This window comes from Ornithorhynchus anatinus, chromosome 5 (assembly GCF_004115215.2).
Source record: "Ornithorhynchus anatinus isolate Pmale09 chromosome 5, mOrnAna1.pri.v4, whole genome shotgun sequence".
Classification (NCBI taxonomy): domain Eukaryota; kingdom Metazoa; phylum Chordata; class Mammalia; order Monotremata; family Ornithorhynchidae; genus Ornithorhynchus; species Ornithorhynchus anatinus.
Window position 1 is genome coordinate 102,979,957 of NC_041732.1, and position 16,783 is coordinate 102,996,739.

At 53.5% G+C, this 16,783-nt stretch overlaps 1 protein-coding gene across 1 annotated transcript in view; it reads left to right on the forward strand.

Annotated features, from left to right (window-relative positions):
• TACR1 (tachykinin receptor 1) overlaps positions 1-12,373 on the forward strand; it is a 35,244-nt gene extending 22,871 nt beyond the window's left edge. The window contains exons 2-5 of the mRNA XM_029066172.1: positions 3,089-3,283; positions 7,694-7,844; positions 10,867-11,063; positions 12,016-12,373. Coding sequence (XP_028922005.1) covers positions 3,089-3,283; positions 7,694-7,844; positions 10,867-11,063; positions 12,016-12,313 — 841 coding nt within the window. The 3' untranslated portion in view covers positions 12,314-12,373. The remainder of the gene's footprint in view (positions 1-3,088; positions 3,284-7,693; positions 7,845-10,866; positions 11,064-12,015) is intronic.
• Positions 12,374-16,783: the final 4,410 nt, after the last annotated feature.

The window sequence follows — 16,783 nt, forward strand, 5'->3', positions numbered from 1 at the left end:
ATTTTTTTTAGCGGTATTTTAAAAGGGCTTACTATGTACCAGGCACTGTACTAAGCACTAGTCAGGTTGGACACAGTCCCTGTCCCACATGGGGCTCACAGTCTTAATCTCCATTTCACAGCTGTGATAACCGAGGCCCAGAGAAGTTAAGTGACTTGCCCGAGGTCACGCAGCAGACACGTGGCAGAGCTGGGTTTAGAACCCAAGTTCTAACTCCGTTTACGAGCAGGGGATGTATCTGCTAATTCTGTTGTATTATACTCTCCCAAGTACAGTGCTCTGCAAATAGTAAGTGCTCAATAAATACCATTGATTGATTGATTGGTTGAAGGAGATGTGATTTTAGGAAGGTTTTGAAGGTGGGGGGAATGGTGGTCTGTCAGGGAGGGAGGGAGTTTCAGACCAGACCGTGCGCCCGTTGTTGGGCGGGGATTGTCTCTTATCTGTTGCCGAATTGTACATTCCAAGCGATTAGTACAGTGCTCTGCACACAGTAAGCGTTCAATAAATATGATCGAATGAATGAGTGAATGAATGAATGAAGAGAGACGAGATGGAGGTACAGTGAGTAGACTGGCGTTAGAGGAGTGAAGCGTGTGGGCTGGCTGGAGTAGGAGAGCAGCGAGGTGAGGTAGGAGGGGGCAAGAGGTCCAGGTGTGAACCCTCTATTTCATCCCCATTGTGTTTTGGTTCTGGGAGTTTGGGGCCCTTTTCTGCTATAAGTGCCAGGCCATCGGGAAAACCCAGCTTTCATTTGAGAGTGGAAAATCACGATGGCTGGATTGACCTTTCGTGACCGATTCATTCATTCATTCGTTCAATGGTATTTATTGAGCGCTTACTATGTGCAGAGCACTGTACTAAGCGCTTGGAATGGACAATTCGGCAACAGATGGAGACAATCCCTGCCCAGTGACGGGCTCACGGTCTAAACGGGGGAGACAGACAGCAGAGCAAAACAGAACGAAGCAAAAGCAAGACGACATTATCAAGATAAATACAATCAAGGGGATGTACACCTCATTAACAAAATAAATAGGGTAATAAATAATATCAAAATATGGAACGCTTCACGAATTTGCGATTGACCTCTTATGACCTCGCGTGGGTACCGGGTTGACCTCTCGATGATGATGAGGGGGTAGAGCACAGGCCTGGGAGTCAAAAGATCATGGGTTCTAATCCTGACTCCACCACTTGTCTATCCCAGCTCTTGTCAGCTGTGTGACTGTGGGCAAGTCACTTAACTTCTCTGTGCCTCAGTCACCTCATCTGTAAAAAGGGGATTAACTGTGAGCCTCACGTGGGACAACCTGATGACCCTGTATCTACCCCAGCGCTTAGAACAGTGCTCTGCACATAGAAAGAACTTAACAAATACCAACATTATTATTATTATTACAGTGTGACCTTGGGCTTAACACTTCATTTCTCTGAGCCCCAGTTTCCTCATTTGGAAAACGGGGTTTAAGACTGTGAGCCCCATGTGGGGCGGGAACTGTGTCCAACCCAATTCGCTTGTATCCACCCCAGTGCTTAGTACAGTGTCTGGCACATAGTAAATGCCTAACAACGTTATTATGCTGCTGCTGCTGCTGCTGATGATGGTATTTGTTAAGCGCTTACTATGCGTCAAGCACTGTTCTAAGCACTGGGGAAGGTGCAGCTAATCAGTTTGGACACAGTCTCTGTCCCACATGGGACTCACAGTCTTCATCCCCATTTTACTGATGAGGGAACGGAGGCCCAGAGAAGGGAAGTGATTTGCCCAAGGTCACCCAGCAGACAAGTGGCAGAGCTGGGATTAGAATCCAGGTCCTTCTGACTCCCAGGCCTGGGTTCCATCCTCATGGGTGCCGAGTTGACCTCTCATGACCTTTCCTGCGAACCAATCTGACCGCTCATAACCTCACCTGGGTTCCAGGTTGACCTCTCATGACCTCTCATGGGTGCTTGGTTGACCTCTCATGACTTTGCCTGGGTTCCTGGTTGACCTCTCATGACCTCACCTGGGTAATAATAATAATAATAATAATAATAATAATAATAATAATGTTGGTATTTGTTACGCGCTTACTGTGTGCACAGCACTGTTCTAAGCTCTGGGGTAGATACAGGGTAATCAGGTTGGCCCACGTGAGGCTCACAGTCTTCATCCCCGTTTTACAGATGAGGGAACTGAGGCACAGAGAAGTGAATTGACTTGCCCACAGTCACACAGCTGACAAGTGGCAGAGCCAGTTGACCTCTCAAGAACTAACGTGGGTGTCAGTTTGACCTCTCATGACCTCACTGGATGCCAGATTGACCTCCTGTGACCTCTTGTGGGTGCTGGGTTGACCTCTCTTGACCTCACCTGGGTTCCAGGTTGCCCTCTCATGACCTCTCAAGACTTCTCTTGGGTTTTGGGTTGACCTCTCGTGACCTCGCCTGGGTGCTGACCTCTCAAGGCCTCTGCTGAGGGCCAGGCTGACCTATCAGGACCTCACCTGGCTTCCAGATTGACCTCTCATGACCTCACCTGGGCACTGGCTTGACCACTCATGACCTCTCACGCTTAGGTGCCAGTTTGACCTCTCATGACCTCGCCTGGGTCCCGGGCGGCGTGGCCTCGTGGCTAGAGCCCGGGCCTGGGAGTCAGAAGGTCATGGCTTCTCATCCCAACTCTGCTACTCGTCTGCTGTGTGACCTAGGAAAGTCACTTTGCTTCTCTGGGCCTCAGTTACCTCATCTATAAAATGGGGATTGAGACTGTTAGCCCTATGTGGGACAGGGACTGTGTCCAACCTAACATGAAGTTACCCCAGCGCTTAGAACAGTCTTGGCATGTAGCGAGCGCTTAACAAATACCACCTTCATTATCATTATTACTATCAGCTCTCATGACCCCACCCGGGAGCCAGCTCGACCGCTCGTGACTTCTCATGACCTCATCTGGGTGCCTGGTCGACCTCTCGAGACCTTTCCCGGGTTCCTGGTTGACCTCCTCTGCCCCCCGCCCGGGGGGTGGGTTGAGCTGGGGCGCCCCGGGCCCGCCCTCACCCCCGCCGGTGGTGCCGGGCCCATCTCTGACGGGTGGATGTTGCAGGTACATGGCGATCATCTACCCGCTGCGGCCGCGCCTGTCATCGGGGTGGACACAGGCGGTGGTGGGGCTGATCTGGGCGCTGGCTCTGCTGCTGGCCTTCCCGCAGGGCTACTACTCCACCACCGACCAGCTGCCCGCCCGCACCGTCTGCCTCGTCCAGTGGCCCCAGCAGCCCGGGCAGACCCTCGAGAAGGCGTGAGTGGACGCTTCTTCCTGCTCCTTCTCTGGGGGATTGGGGAGTCGGGGGATGGGGGCTCGGGGCAGGGAGATGGGGGATGGATGCCGACGTCCAAGGGCGAGGGTCCGGCATCCAGGGGTCTCCTTGCGGGGCATCTTGGGCCCCCAGGCCTCCCTCTCCCCTGGCGGCGTTCCCGATCAGTCCCGCGTCCTCTTGGGACGCGGGGGACAGCGGAGGGAAGAAGGTCCCTCCACCACCCCCCATCCTGGGGGCCGCACCCAGGACAGGGCCGTCGTCCACGTGGCCACGAGATGACACCGGAGGGGACGAGCTGCCCCGGCTCCGTCGGATGTGCCATCCCCGCCGGGCTTGCTACGTGCCAAGCCCTGCCCTGAGTGCTGGGGAGAGCGGGGAGGGGGAGAGGAGCCAATCCAGAAAGCAGCATGGCTCAGTGGAAAGAGCACGGGCTTGGAAGTCAGAGGTCATGGGTTCGAATCCCTGCTCTGCCACTTGTCAGCTGTGTGACTTTGGGCAAGTCACTTCACTTCTCTGTGCCTCAGTGACCTCATCTGTAAAATGGGGATGAGGACTGTGAGCCTTACCTGGGACAACCTGATTACCCTGTATCTCCCCCAGCGCTTAGAAGAGTCCTCTGCACATAGTAAGCGCTTAACAAATACCAACATCATTATTATTATCAGACACATCCCCTGGCCCACGAGGGCTTGCGGTCTGAGTTCTGGGAGGTGGAACAGGTGTTTCATCCCCACTGGATAGATGGGGGAACTGAGGCCCAGATTGTGAAGTGACTTGTCCAAGGCCACACAGCAGGTAAGTGGTGGAGCCGGGATTAGGACTCTCAGGCCTGGGTTCTCTCCGCTGGGCCATGCAGCTTCTCCTCTCTGGCCTCAAGGGCTTCATAGAGAAGATAATGCAGATGATGATGATGATGATAATCATAATAGTAATAGAAGGAATAGTTGTGGTATTTGTGAAGCATGTTCTATGTGCGAAGCACTGTGTTCAGTCCTGGGTGATGGCTGTGCCTCGGGGTGGGAGTGGCAATTTATCGATTCATTCATTCAGTTGTCTTTACTGAGTGCTTAGTACAGTGCTCTGCACACGGTAAGTACTCAATAAAGACAATTGAATGAATGAATGAGCGCTTACTACGTGCAGAGCCCTTGACTAACCGTTTGGGAAAGTACAATACAACAATGAACGGTGACATTATTTTTATTATTATTATGGTCTTTGTCGAGCACTTACGTTGTGCCAGGCCCTGTACTAAGCGCTGGGGTGGATGCAAGGCAATTGGCTTGGCCACAGTCCCTGTCCCATGTGGGGCTCACAGTCTCAATCCCCATTTTACAGATGAGGGAACTGAGGCCCAGAGAAGTGAACTGACTTGCCCAAAGTCACACAGCAGACAAGGTGGAGCAGGGATTAGAACCCATGACCTTCTGACTCCCAGGCCAGTGCTCTATCTGTTAGGCCACCCTGCTTCCCTCCCTGCCCACAACAATCAGTCGGACCCAGGAATCAGAAGGACCTGGGTTCTAATCCCAGCTCCGTCACTTGTCTGCCAGATGATCTTGGGCGAGTCATTTCACTTCTCTGGGCCTCAATTTCCCCATCTGTCCAATAAATAAATAATAATCATGGTATTTGTTAAGCGCTTAGTGTATGCCAGGCCCTGTTCTAAGCACTGGGGTAGACACAAGCTAATCGGGTTGGACGCAGATCCTGCCTCATATGGGGCTCACAGTCTTAATCTCCATTTTACAGATGAGGGAACTGAGGCACCGAGAAGTTAAGTGACTTGCCCACAGTCACACAGCTGACAAGTGTGTGACAAGTCCAGACAAGCTGGGGAAGCAGCGTGGCTCAGTGGAAAGAGCCCGGGCTTCGGAGTCAGAGGTCATGAGTTCGACTCCCGGCTCTGCCACTTGTCAGCTGTGTGACTGTGGGCGAGTCGCTTCACTTCTCTGTGCCTCAGTGACCTCATCTGTAAAATGGGGATTAACTCTGAGCCTCACGTGGGACGACCTGATTACCCTGTATCTCCCCCAGTGCTTAGAACAATGCTCTGCACCTAGTAAGCGCTTAACAAATACCAACATTTTTTTTCTTTCCTCTATGCCACGCTGCTTCTCTTATTATTATAGGCCACGTTGCTGCTCCACACTCCTTCCCATAGCTCAGCACAGTGCCTGGTGCAAGGCAGGCGCTCAGTACACAGTATCAGCACGACCGGCACAGGGGCCTGGGCTCTGCCGTTGACCGGGCTTGGGCAGCCCCTCCCACGCCTCCCCCCGCCAGGCTGATGACCAGGGTCACCAATTCGAGGGGGGGAAGGGGTGTGGAGTCTTGGCAATCCTTCGCCGCTCGGTCTCCGGGATGGACTGACTGCTAGAGTCGGGTCAGGGGCTCCAGCTGCGACCACCAGATTAGGGGGACATGAAAATAGCTCCAGGGGAACAGGTGGGCCCGGGTTGGGGGTGGGGGTTGGGCAGGGCAATGGGAAGGGGGCCGGGGGGAGGACAAAAGTGCCCCAGCTTCACCCTATTTAAAGAAAGTGAGGCAGCTGAGGGGCAGAAACCGCTCCCCCCCTCCCGAGCAAGAATCTGCTCCAAACTCCTCTGGGGTCACAGTGATTATCATTATTAGGTTGGCATTGGTTAAGCACTTGCTAAGAATAACAACTGTGGTATTTGTTAAGCGCTTACTATGCGCCAGGCACTGTACTGAGCTCTGGGGGAGATGTAACGTAATCAGGTTGGACACAGTCCACGTCCCCCAGGGGGCTCACGGTCTTCGATCCTGTCTTTACAGATGAAGTAAAGGAGTCACCGAGAAGTAAAGTGACTTGGCCACGGTCACAGAGCGGACGGGTGGAGGAGCCGGGATTAAGATAGGGACTGGTTCCAACCCCATTTGCTTGCATCCATCCTACCGCTTAGTACAGTGCCGGGCACATAGTTAGCGCTTAACTTATACTATTATTATTATTATCATTTTCTGACTCCCAGGCCCGGACACTATCCATTAGCCACACAGTTTCTCTACACATGCCAAGTGTTGTATTAAGCGCTGGGGTAGATACAAGGTAATGAAGAATGGGACCCACTGACTCTAGCATAACTCGCCCCAGGGTTTGGCACAGCGCTGTGTACCCAGTTAGCCCGCAAGCTCTGTCCAACCTGATATGCTAAGTATCTACCCCAGCTAAACTAAGACCGGTGCTTGACAGATAGTAAGCCCTTAACAAATACTGTCATTATTATTATTACTATTATTAATAAGTACCAGAGAAGCAGCATGGCTCATTGGAAAGAGCCTGGGCTTGGGGGTCAGAGGTCATGGGTTCGACTTCCGGCTCTGCCACTTGTCAGCTGTGTGACTGTGGGCAAGTCACTTCACTTCTTTGTGCCTCAGTTGCCTCATCTGTCAAATGGGGATTAACTGTGAGCCTCACGTGGGACGACCTGATTACCCTGGATCTACCCCAGCGCTTAGAACAGTGCTCTGCACATAGTTAGCGCTTAACAAATATCAACATTATTATTATTACCAGTGATTGATTGGTGGTAATACAGAAGCCCCATGCTTAACACACATCCGCCTAATAAATGCCACTAGGATTGTTAGTCAGTCAGTTGCATTTATTGAGCACTTATTGTGTGCAGAGCACTGTATTATGCTTTAGGGGGAGGACGATATAACAATAAGCAGACACATTCCCTGCCCTCAACGAGTTTATGATATAGAGGTGGGGAGACAGGCATGAATATAAATAAATGAGAGCCGTGGACATAAGTGGTATGGGGCTGGAGGGGGCACGAACAAAGGGAGCAAGTCAGGCTGATGCAGAAGGGAGTGGGAGAAGAGGAAAAGTGAGGCTTAGTCGGAGAAGCCCTCTTGGAGGAGATGGGCCTTCGAAAAAGCTTTAAACGGGGGAGGGTCATTGTGCTATTTGAGGAGGGAGGGCCTTCCAGGCCAGAGGCAGGACGTGACCAGGGGTCGCTGACCAGATAGACCAAATTGAGGTGAGAAGGCTATGACTCCCCTGTGAGTGTGGAGAAGGGGAGGAGGACCCCTGTGTCCAACCTGATTACCTCGTATCTCCCCTAACGCTTAGCCCAGTGCTTTTTCTTTCTTTTTTTTATGGTGTTTGTTAGTCAGTAAATTTTATTTACTGAGCACTTACTGCTTGCAGAGCACTCCACTAAGCGCTTGGGAGAATCCAACAGAACAATCAATAGACACACTCCCTGCCCACAAGGAGCTGACAGTCTAGAGGACAGCTGAGGGCTTCCTATGTAATTGGCCGTCAGCCAATGGGAGGGTTGGCTCTCCTTTCATTCATTCCGTCGTAGTTACGGAGCGCTAACTGTGTGCTGAGCACTAAACCCTTTCCTCCGCAGGTACCACATCTGCGTGACGGTGCTCATCTACTTCCTGCCCCTGCTGGTGATCGGCTACGCCTATACTATGGTGGGCATCACCCTCTGGGCCGGGGGCATCCCCGGGGACTCCTCCGACCGCTATCACGAGCAGGTGGCTGCCAAGCGCAAGGTAGGGGGGTACTGGGGTGGGGGGCAAGGGGAGAGGCCCGTGTTAGGGGAGGTGGGTCCCCCAATTTCTGAGGAAGCCAGAGGCCTCCTCGAAGGCTGGACTCTGTCTCTTCTCTGTACCGTACTCTCCCAAGTGCCCTGGACCGTGCTCTGAGCACAGTGCTGTCAGTCTGTCGATTCATTGAGCACTTAGTAATGATAATATATAAATTATAATGTTTTAAATTATATAAAATATCATATATTATCCACTATAGCATGTATTATAGCATATTTATAATATTATGTATCATATAGTATATACAGTATCATACACCTATTGTATATATGGTATATGAAATATATAATTATATAAGTATATAATTATAATACATTATAATTCATTCAGTCATATTTATTGAGCACTTACTTTGTGCAGATCACTGCACTAAGCGCTTGGAAAGTATAATTCAGCAATAAAGAGAGACAATCCCTGCCCACAGTGGGTTTACAGTCAATATTGTATATTGTGATATGATATCGTAATATAATACAAAAATATTATGATAAAATGTTATTGTATTATATATTATATCATTGTATATCACATGTACTTTATCATTGTATAATATAAATATTCTATTATACAATGTAATAATTACAATTATTCCCTTCTAGACTGTGAGTCCGTTGTTGGGTAGGGTTTGTCTCTATCTGTTGCCGAACTGTACTTTCCAAGCACTTAGTACAGTGCTCTGCACACAGTAAGCGCTCAGTAAATATGATTGATGAATGAGTGAATGAATAATGTGATGATATTATACTACAGTGGTATTTGATGATAATAATAAAGGCATTTGTTAAGGAATTACTACATGCCAAGCACTGTTCAAAGCACTGGGGTAGGTACAAGGTAATCAGGTTGTCTCACGTGGAGGTCACAATCTTCATCCCCATTTTATAGATGAGATAACTGAGTCATAAGAAGTGAAGTGACTTGCCCGCGGTCACATGGCAGACAAGTGGCGGAGCCAGGATTAGAACCCACATCCTCTTATTCCCAAGCCCCTGCTCTGCCACTAGGCCATGGGATATTAAATATTATTATGTTAATAGTTATTATTATGGTACTTGTTAAGCACTTATACTATGTGCCATGCACTATTCTAAGTGCTGGGGTAGATACAAGTTAACCAGGTTAGACACAGTCCCTGTCAGTCAGTCTATCAGTCAGTCAGTCATTCAGTTGTATTCATTGACTCTTACTGTGTGCAGAGCACTGAACTAAGCGCTTGGGAGAGGACAATATAACAACAAACAGACACATTCCCTACCCACATTGAGTTTACAGCTGTCCCTAAAAGGGCTCACAGTCTTAATCCCTATTTTCCAGATGAGGGAACTGAGGCCCAGAGAAGTGAAGTGACTTGCCCAGGTTCACAGATCAGACGTGTGGCAGAGCCAAGATTAGAACCCAGGTCCTTCTGACTTCCAGGCCGTGCTCTATCCACTAAGCCCCGCTGCTTCTCTTATGCAGAGTGCTGATGGTAGGAGGCAGGGGATGAAGCAGTGGGTCCTAGTGGAAAGAGCCCAGGACTGGGGGTCGGAAGGTCCTGGGTTCTAATCCCAGTTCCGCCACTTGCCTGCTGGGCGGCATTGGACAGGTCACTTCACTTCTCTGGGCCTCCGTTTCTTCCTCTATCAGACGTTCTCCACCACATCGGCCTGTAGCCCCGGGAGAGACGGGGACTGTGTCCGAGCTAGTTAAATTGTACCAACCTCAGGGTTTAGCACGTAATAGGTGCTCAACTGATGCTTGATTATGGAGGTCATTAGGATTAGCCATCTGGGTTTAGCTCCGATGGCAGGAAAGAGAGGAGCCAGGGGAGGAGGATGGAGGAAGGAAAGGGGCTGGGGAGGGGGATCAGCCCAGAGAAGAGCTGGGGGAGGGGGACCCAGGAGGGGGGAGGGAAGCTGGGAGAGGGGGACATGGGGTGGGGGGAGCTGGAGGAGGGAGATGCAGGGGGAAAGGAGTTGGGGGAGGGGGATTCAGGGAGAAAGGGAGCTGGGGGAGGGGGATGGAGGAGCTGGATGACTGCATCAGCCTCCTAGCTGACCTCCCAGTCTCTCCCCCCCTCAGTCCATACTTCACTCGGCTGCCCGCGTCACTTTTCTACAAAAACGCTCAGGCCATGTCACCCCTCTCCTCAAAAAACTCCAGTGGTTGTCCATCCTCCTCCGTATCAAACAAAAGCTCCTCACCCTTGACTTTAAAGCCATCCATCCCCTCGCCCCCTCCTATCTCGCCTAGCTTCTCTCCTTCTCCAGCCCAGCCCACACACTCTGCTCCTCTGGCACGGCTAACCTTCTCCCTGGGCCTCCATCTCGCCCGTCTCGCCGCCGACCCCCGGCCCAAGTCCTGTCTCTGGCCTGGAACGCCCTCCCTCCTCATACACGTCCGACAATGACTCCCCCGACCCTTCAAAGCCCTGCTGAAAGCCATCTCCTCCAAGAGGCCTTCCCTGACTAAACCCCACTTTTCCTCATCTCCCACACCCCTCTAGGTCACCCTGACTCACCCCCTTTGCTCTTCCCTACTCCCAGCCCCACCCGCTCGTGTTCACATCTGTCTTTTTATTTATCTGTATTGATGTCCGTCTCCCTGCTTCTGGACAGTGAGCTCGTCGTGGGCAAGGATGTCACTGTTTATTGTTGTGTTGTACTATCCCAAGTGCCTAGTCCAGTGCTCTGCACACAGTAAGCGCTCAGGAAATATGACTGAATGAATGATTGATGCAGGGGGAAGGGGACCCGGGGGGGAGGGCTTCAGGAGGGAGAGGAGCCGGAGGAGGGAGACCCTGGCGAAGGGGGAGACCGGGGTGTCTCTGGGGGAGCAGGGAGACGCAGGGGAGAGGTGGGCCGGGGGTGGAGGATGAAGTGGGGAGGAGAGCTGGGGGAAGCCGGGAGAGGGGTGGCCGGGATGGAGGGGGGAGGCGGGGTCAACCGGGGGACGGCGTGAGCGCAGCATGCGGTGGTCCCCGCAGGTGGTGAAGATGATGGTGGCAGTGGTATGCGCATTTGCGGTTTGCTGGCTGCCCTACCACGTCTTCTTCCTGCTGCCCTACCTGAGGCCCGACGCCTACCTGGACCCCTGCATCCAGCAGGTCTACCTGGCCGTCATGTGGCTGGCCATGAGCTCCACCATGTACAACCCCGTCATCTACTGCTGCCTCAACGAACGGTCGGATCCCTGCCCCCCGATCCCTGCCCCTTGCCCCCTGTCGGTCCCGCTCACTGTCCGTCCCCCGCCGCCCACCTCCCCGGTCATCGCGTGGCTCGCCGTGAGCTCCGCCGTGTACATCCCGGTCATCTACTGCTGCCTCAGAGAATAGTCAGAACCCCTCACTGGCCCCCGACCCCCGACCCCTGATCCCCGCTGGTGGGTGGGTGGGTGAATGAATGGAGAGATTAGATGGGTGGATCGACGGATGGGTAGGCGGATGGACGGTTGGTTGGGAGGATGGGTGGTGGATGGATGGATGGGTAGTTGGACGGATGGATGGATGGATGGGTAGATGGATGGATGGATGGATGGATGAGTAGATGGATAGATGGATGGGTAGGTGGATGGTTGCATGGGTGGATGGGAGGATGGGTAGGTGGGCGGATCGATGGATGGGTGGATGGATGGATGAATTGGTAGGTGGGTGGGTGGATGGATGGATGAATTGGAAGGTGGGTGGGTGGATGGATGAATGGATGGATGGATGGATGGATGGATGGATGGATGGATGGATAGATGGATGGATAGATGGATGGATAGATGGATGAATGAATGGATTAACTGTGAGCCTCATGTGGGACAACCTGATTCCCCTGTATCTCCCCCAGCTCTTAGAACAGTGCTCTGTACATAGTAAGCGCTTAACAAATACCAACATTATTATTATTATTATTATTATGGATGGGTGGATGCATTAGGTGGATGGCTAGATGGCTGGCTGGCTGGCTGGCTGGCTGGCTGGCTGGCTGGATGGATGGATGGATGGATGGATGGATGGATGGATGGGTGGGTGGATGGATGGTTGGATGGGTTGGGTGGATGGATGGGTAGGTGGATGGAGGAGTAATGTCAGCACCCCTCGAAGACAAGCGGTAACGAGCCCACCTTGACAGCCGTTCTTGGTTTCCAGGTTCCGCTTCGGGTTTCAGCGGGCCTTCCGGTGGTGCCCGTTCATCCGGGTGGGAGACTACGAGGGCCTGGAGCTCAAGTCCACCCGCTTCCTGCAGACGCAGTGCAGCACTTACAAGGCCAGCCGCGTGGAGACCACCGTCTCCTCGGTGGCCGGGCCCGGCGACGTCACCCTGGAGGCGGGCATCAAGGCGGAGCCCTCGTCCCTGGACCTGGCCTCCAACGGCTCCTCCTCCCGAGGCGACTCCAAGGCCGTGTCTGACACCTTCAGCTTCTACTCCAACTCTCTGTCCTGCTGAGCCCACCTCCTCGGCCCCCCGACCCGGGCTACGAGAGCCACGGATCGAGATGCATGGCGCCCTGCCCGCCCCGCCCCGCCCCTCCCGGCCTGACCCCATCGACATCCAGACCCCCCCGCCCAATCCCATCCGGTCTCCCGGCCTCACCCACCCCTCCCCGTCCCGGGATATTTTGGATGAGCTTCTGCCCGTGAGAGGTGGGGCTAATATTAATAATCGCGGTATTTGTTAAGCACTTACTATGTGTCAGGCACCGGACTAAGCGCCAGGGTGGATACAAGCAAATCGGGTGCGACACGGCCCCCAGCCCACATGGGGCTTACGGTCTCAACCCCCATTTGACAGAAGAGGGAACTGAGGCCCAGAGAAGTGAAGTGACTTGCCCGAGGTCACACGGCAGACACGTGACAAAGTCGGGATTAGAAACTGACCTTCTGACCCCCAGGCCCGGGCTCTAGCCACTAGAGCATGCTGCTTTTCTAAGGACACCTCCCAGCCTGGAGACTTTGGACACTCTTCCTCCCCCGACCCCCCACGAGGGGAGGGACCCCGATACGGAGGTGATGCCGACCCCTCCCTCCATTCCAGGACATGTCTCCCCCAGTTCATGTTTGACCTTCCTATGAGGTGGTCCCACCCCCATCGGGGGGGATCCTTGTGCTCTGAGAGGGGAGAGGAGGCGAGGGACCCTGGAATCCGGCTGCCTGACTGTCCAGCTGTTAGCCGGGCTGGACAGGATGGCATGTTTTGGTCCTGTCCCAGAGACTGAGGCGTTCGGCACATAATAATAATAATACCTGAGGTATTCGTTAAGCTTTTACTATGTGCCGAGCATTGTTCTAAGCCCTGGCTTCTACCCCAGTGCTAATTAGGTTGGACCCAATTCCCGTCCCACATGGGGCTCCCAGTCTTGATCCCCATTTTCCAGATGAGGTCGGTGAGGCCCAGAGCAGTGAGGTGACCTGCCAAGGTCACCCAGAAGACGTATGGCAGAACCGGGTTTAGAAACCACGTCCTCAGTCTCCCAGGCCCGGACTCCTTCCACTAGGCTGCACGGCTTTCTCGCTCTCCCCGACTCCCTGCGCTGGGGCTGGGGCCCGAACCCTGTAATAATAATAATTATTATGGTATCTGTTAAACGCTTACTAAGTGGCAGACACTGAACTGAGCTCTGGGGTGGATGCGAGCAAAATCCCTCGGTTAGACAAAATCCCTGTCTCCCTTGAAGCTCCCGTCTCAATCCCCATTTTCCAGGTGAGGGAACTGAGGCCTAGAGAAGTTAAGTGACCTGCCCCAGGTCACACAGGAGACAAGCGGCAGAACTGGGTTTAGAACCCATGACCTCCTGACTTCCAGGCCCATGCTCTATCCACTATGCCATGCTGCTTCTGTAGGATGGCTTAGTCCTGCCACCTGAGGGAGGCCGGCCTTGGCCCTGCCTTGAGGTCGCTGGACCTACGGGCAAGAGGCGACCTTCCTCTCAGTAAATCCCGCCTGGGCCGGCCGACAGCGGGAGGGGCGCGCCGGCCGCCGGGAGAAATTCCCACGTGGCTCCGAGGAAGCTTCGCAGTCAAGCCGGGGAAGGGGCAGCTCCGGAACGAGGCCGGCCGGAGCTCTGGTCAGGGATTTCGCCCTCCCGGGGCCCTCCCTCCACCTTCCGCGTCCACCACTCACCCACCGGCCCCTCGCCCCGTCTGAGGGGAGCCCCGCAGCCCTCGGGGAGGGCTGAGGGGTCGGCGGGAAGAGACGTGTGTGTAGGCCTGGATACGTGAGCAGGGACGCTGCTATTTGGGGGATTGTCCATTCATTCAATCGTATTTATTGAGCACCTACTGCGTGCAAAAAACTGTACTAAGCACTTGGATGAGTACAGTAGAAAGACACATTCCTGCCCACATTCATTCATTCAATCGCATTGATTGAGCTCCTGCTGTGTGCAAAACACTGTGCTAAGCTCTTAGGGAAGTAGGCTAGAACAATTTGGGGGGGAAAGGGTGTTGAGGGAGGGCACCTACCCCCCTTCCCCCCCGCCCCCGGCTACTTTGTCCATATTTTCCCACTGCAGCAGCTGGGTGGGATTTTCCGGGCCCAGGGCTGAGGCGGCGGACCTCGAAGCCTCCGGATCTGATCTCGGCGGCCTCTGGAAATTATGCCCCGTGCTCAGCGACCCCCTGCCCCCCGGCCTGCCCAGGAGGACGGTGCCTTCACCCCACATAGGATGGTTTCACCGCAAGACTTGGGGGTGCCCGGCAGAGCCCCCCACCTCTGCCCCTCCCTCCCCCCTCACCCCCGTGCTGCCATTCCTTTATAATAATAATGATGGTATTTGTTAAGTGCTTGCTATTTGCCAAGCATTGTGCTAAGCACTGGGGGAGATACAAGGTCATCAAGTTGTCCCACCTGGGGCTCACACTCTTCATCCCCATTTTACAGATGAGGCAACTGAGGCCCAGAGAAGCTAAATGACTTGCCCAAAGTCACACAGCTGACAAGTGGCGGAGCCGGGATTAGAACCCACGACCTCTGATTCCCAAGCTTGGGCTCTTTCCACTGAGCCAGGCTGTTCTAAGCGAGCAGATCACCCGGTCTCAGCCTCCCCTAACTGGCACCGAAGCCACCGAGTCCCCCCAGGGGGTGCCATTCATTCATTCATTCAATAGTATTTATTGAGCGCTTACTATGTGCAGAGCACTGTACTAAGCGCTTGGAATGTACAAATCTGCCCCTCCCCCCATCCACTTGGGGGGAGGGGCTCGCCACCCCGAACCCCAAAGCCTAGCACCCCTCCTCCCCCCGGTAGCCAAGGAGACTATAAGCTCCCTAAAGCCGGCGGCCTGCCAGCCACTGCTCCCGGATGTAATAAGAATGATGGTATTTGTTAAGCGCTTACTATGTGCCGAGCATTGTTCTAAACGCCGAGCACCGTTCTAAGCGCCGAGCGACCCCGGGTGGGAGCCGGGGAAGGGCGGGGGGGCAGACTGTGTCCTGAACGCTTGGGAAAGTCCGCCGGGGAAAGAAGATGCGGCCTCCCGACCGCACCGACCCACCCCTCAAGTGGGAAGGCTTGTCCTTGCCTCCTTCCTGCTGCTAGGATGAAGGAGCTAGGAGGGGTGGAAACAGTGGTTAGTTGTTGTAGTAATAGTCGTCACAGCAACAGTGGTTAGAGTAGAAATAATAGTAGTCGCAGAAGTAGTGGGAAGCGGCGTGGCCTAGTGGCTAGAGCCCGGGCTTGAAAATCGGAGGATGTGGGTTCTAATCCCGCCTCCGCCACTTGTCTGCCCGGTGACCTTGGGCAAATGCATTCAGTCGTATTCATTGAGCGCTTTCTGTGGGCAGAGCACTGTACTAAGCGCTCGGTGGAGTGCTCGGCCCATAGTGAGCACCCGACAGATACCGCCACAGTCGGACCGTCGATCACTTCACTTCCCTCCTCAGCGACCTCATCTGTGAAACGGGGACTAAGGCGGTGACCCCCATGTGGGACAGGAGGTAGGTCCGACCCGGTGATCTCGTATCCCTCCCAGCGCTTAGAACGGTGTGTGGCACGTAGGAAGAGATTAACACATGCCATTAGTGTTACTATTATTAGTGATAGCGCTTATTATTAGTGGCAGGGCACCGGACCGAGTGCTGGAGACAAGAGACTGAGGGAGGCGGGCAGGGTCGATCGTGGGGTCCGTGTGCGGACTGGCTTCCGGTGGCATTTTCAGGGGTGGTAGTGTGGCATGGGGCCAGGGGCAGCAAATAATAATAATGGCGGCATTTGTTAAGTGCTTACTATCCGCTAAGCACCGTTCTAAGTGCTGGGGTAGATACAAGATAATCAGGTTTCCAGTCTCACAGTCTTAATCCCCATTTTATAGTTGAGGTAACTGAGGCCCAAAGAAATTAAGTGTCTTGTCCAAGGTCACGGAAGGGACAAGTGGTGGAGCCGGGATTAGAACTCACATCCTCTGACTCCCAAGCCCGGGCTCTCGCCACTGAGCCACGCTGCTTCTCTGGATCCTTGAGTTCCGGGGACCACTTTTGGGTATGGAGGGATGGGGGTCACAGCCTCTGGGGTCATCCAGCTCTGGGAAGCATCCCGGAGAGCACTTTATTCATTCATTCAATAGTATTTATTGAGCGCTTACTATGTGCAGAGCACTGGACTAAGCGCTTGGAATGGACAAATCGGCAACAGATAGAGACAGTCCCTGCCCTTTGATGGGCTTACGGTCTAATCGGGGGAGACGGGCAGACAAGAACAATGGCAATAAATAGAGTCGAGGGGAAGAACATCTCATTAAAACAATGGCAAATAAATAGAATCACTTTATGGACCCCAACCCTTGTGGAACCACGAGGCCATATGTTTCTCTGTTTGTAATGGTATTGGTTAAGCGCTTACTATGTGCCAGGCACTGTACTAAGTCCTGGGGTGGATACAAGATAATGAGGTTGGACACAGTCCCTGTCCCACACAGGGCT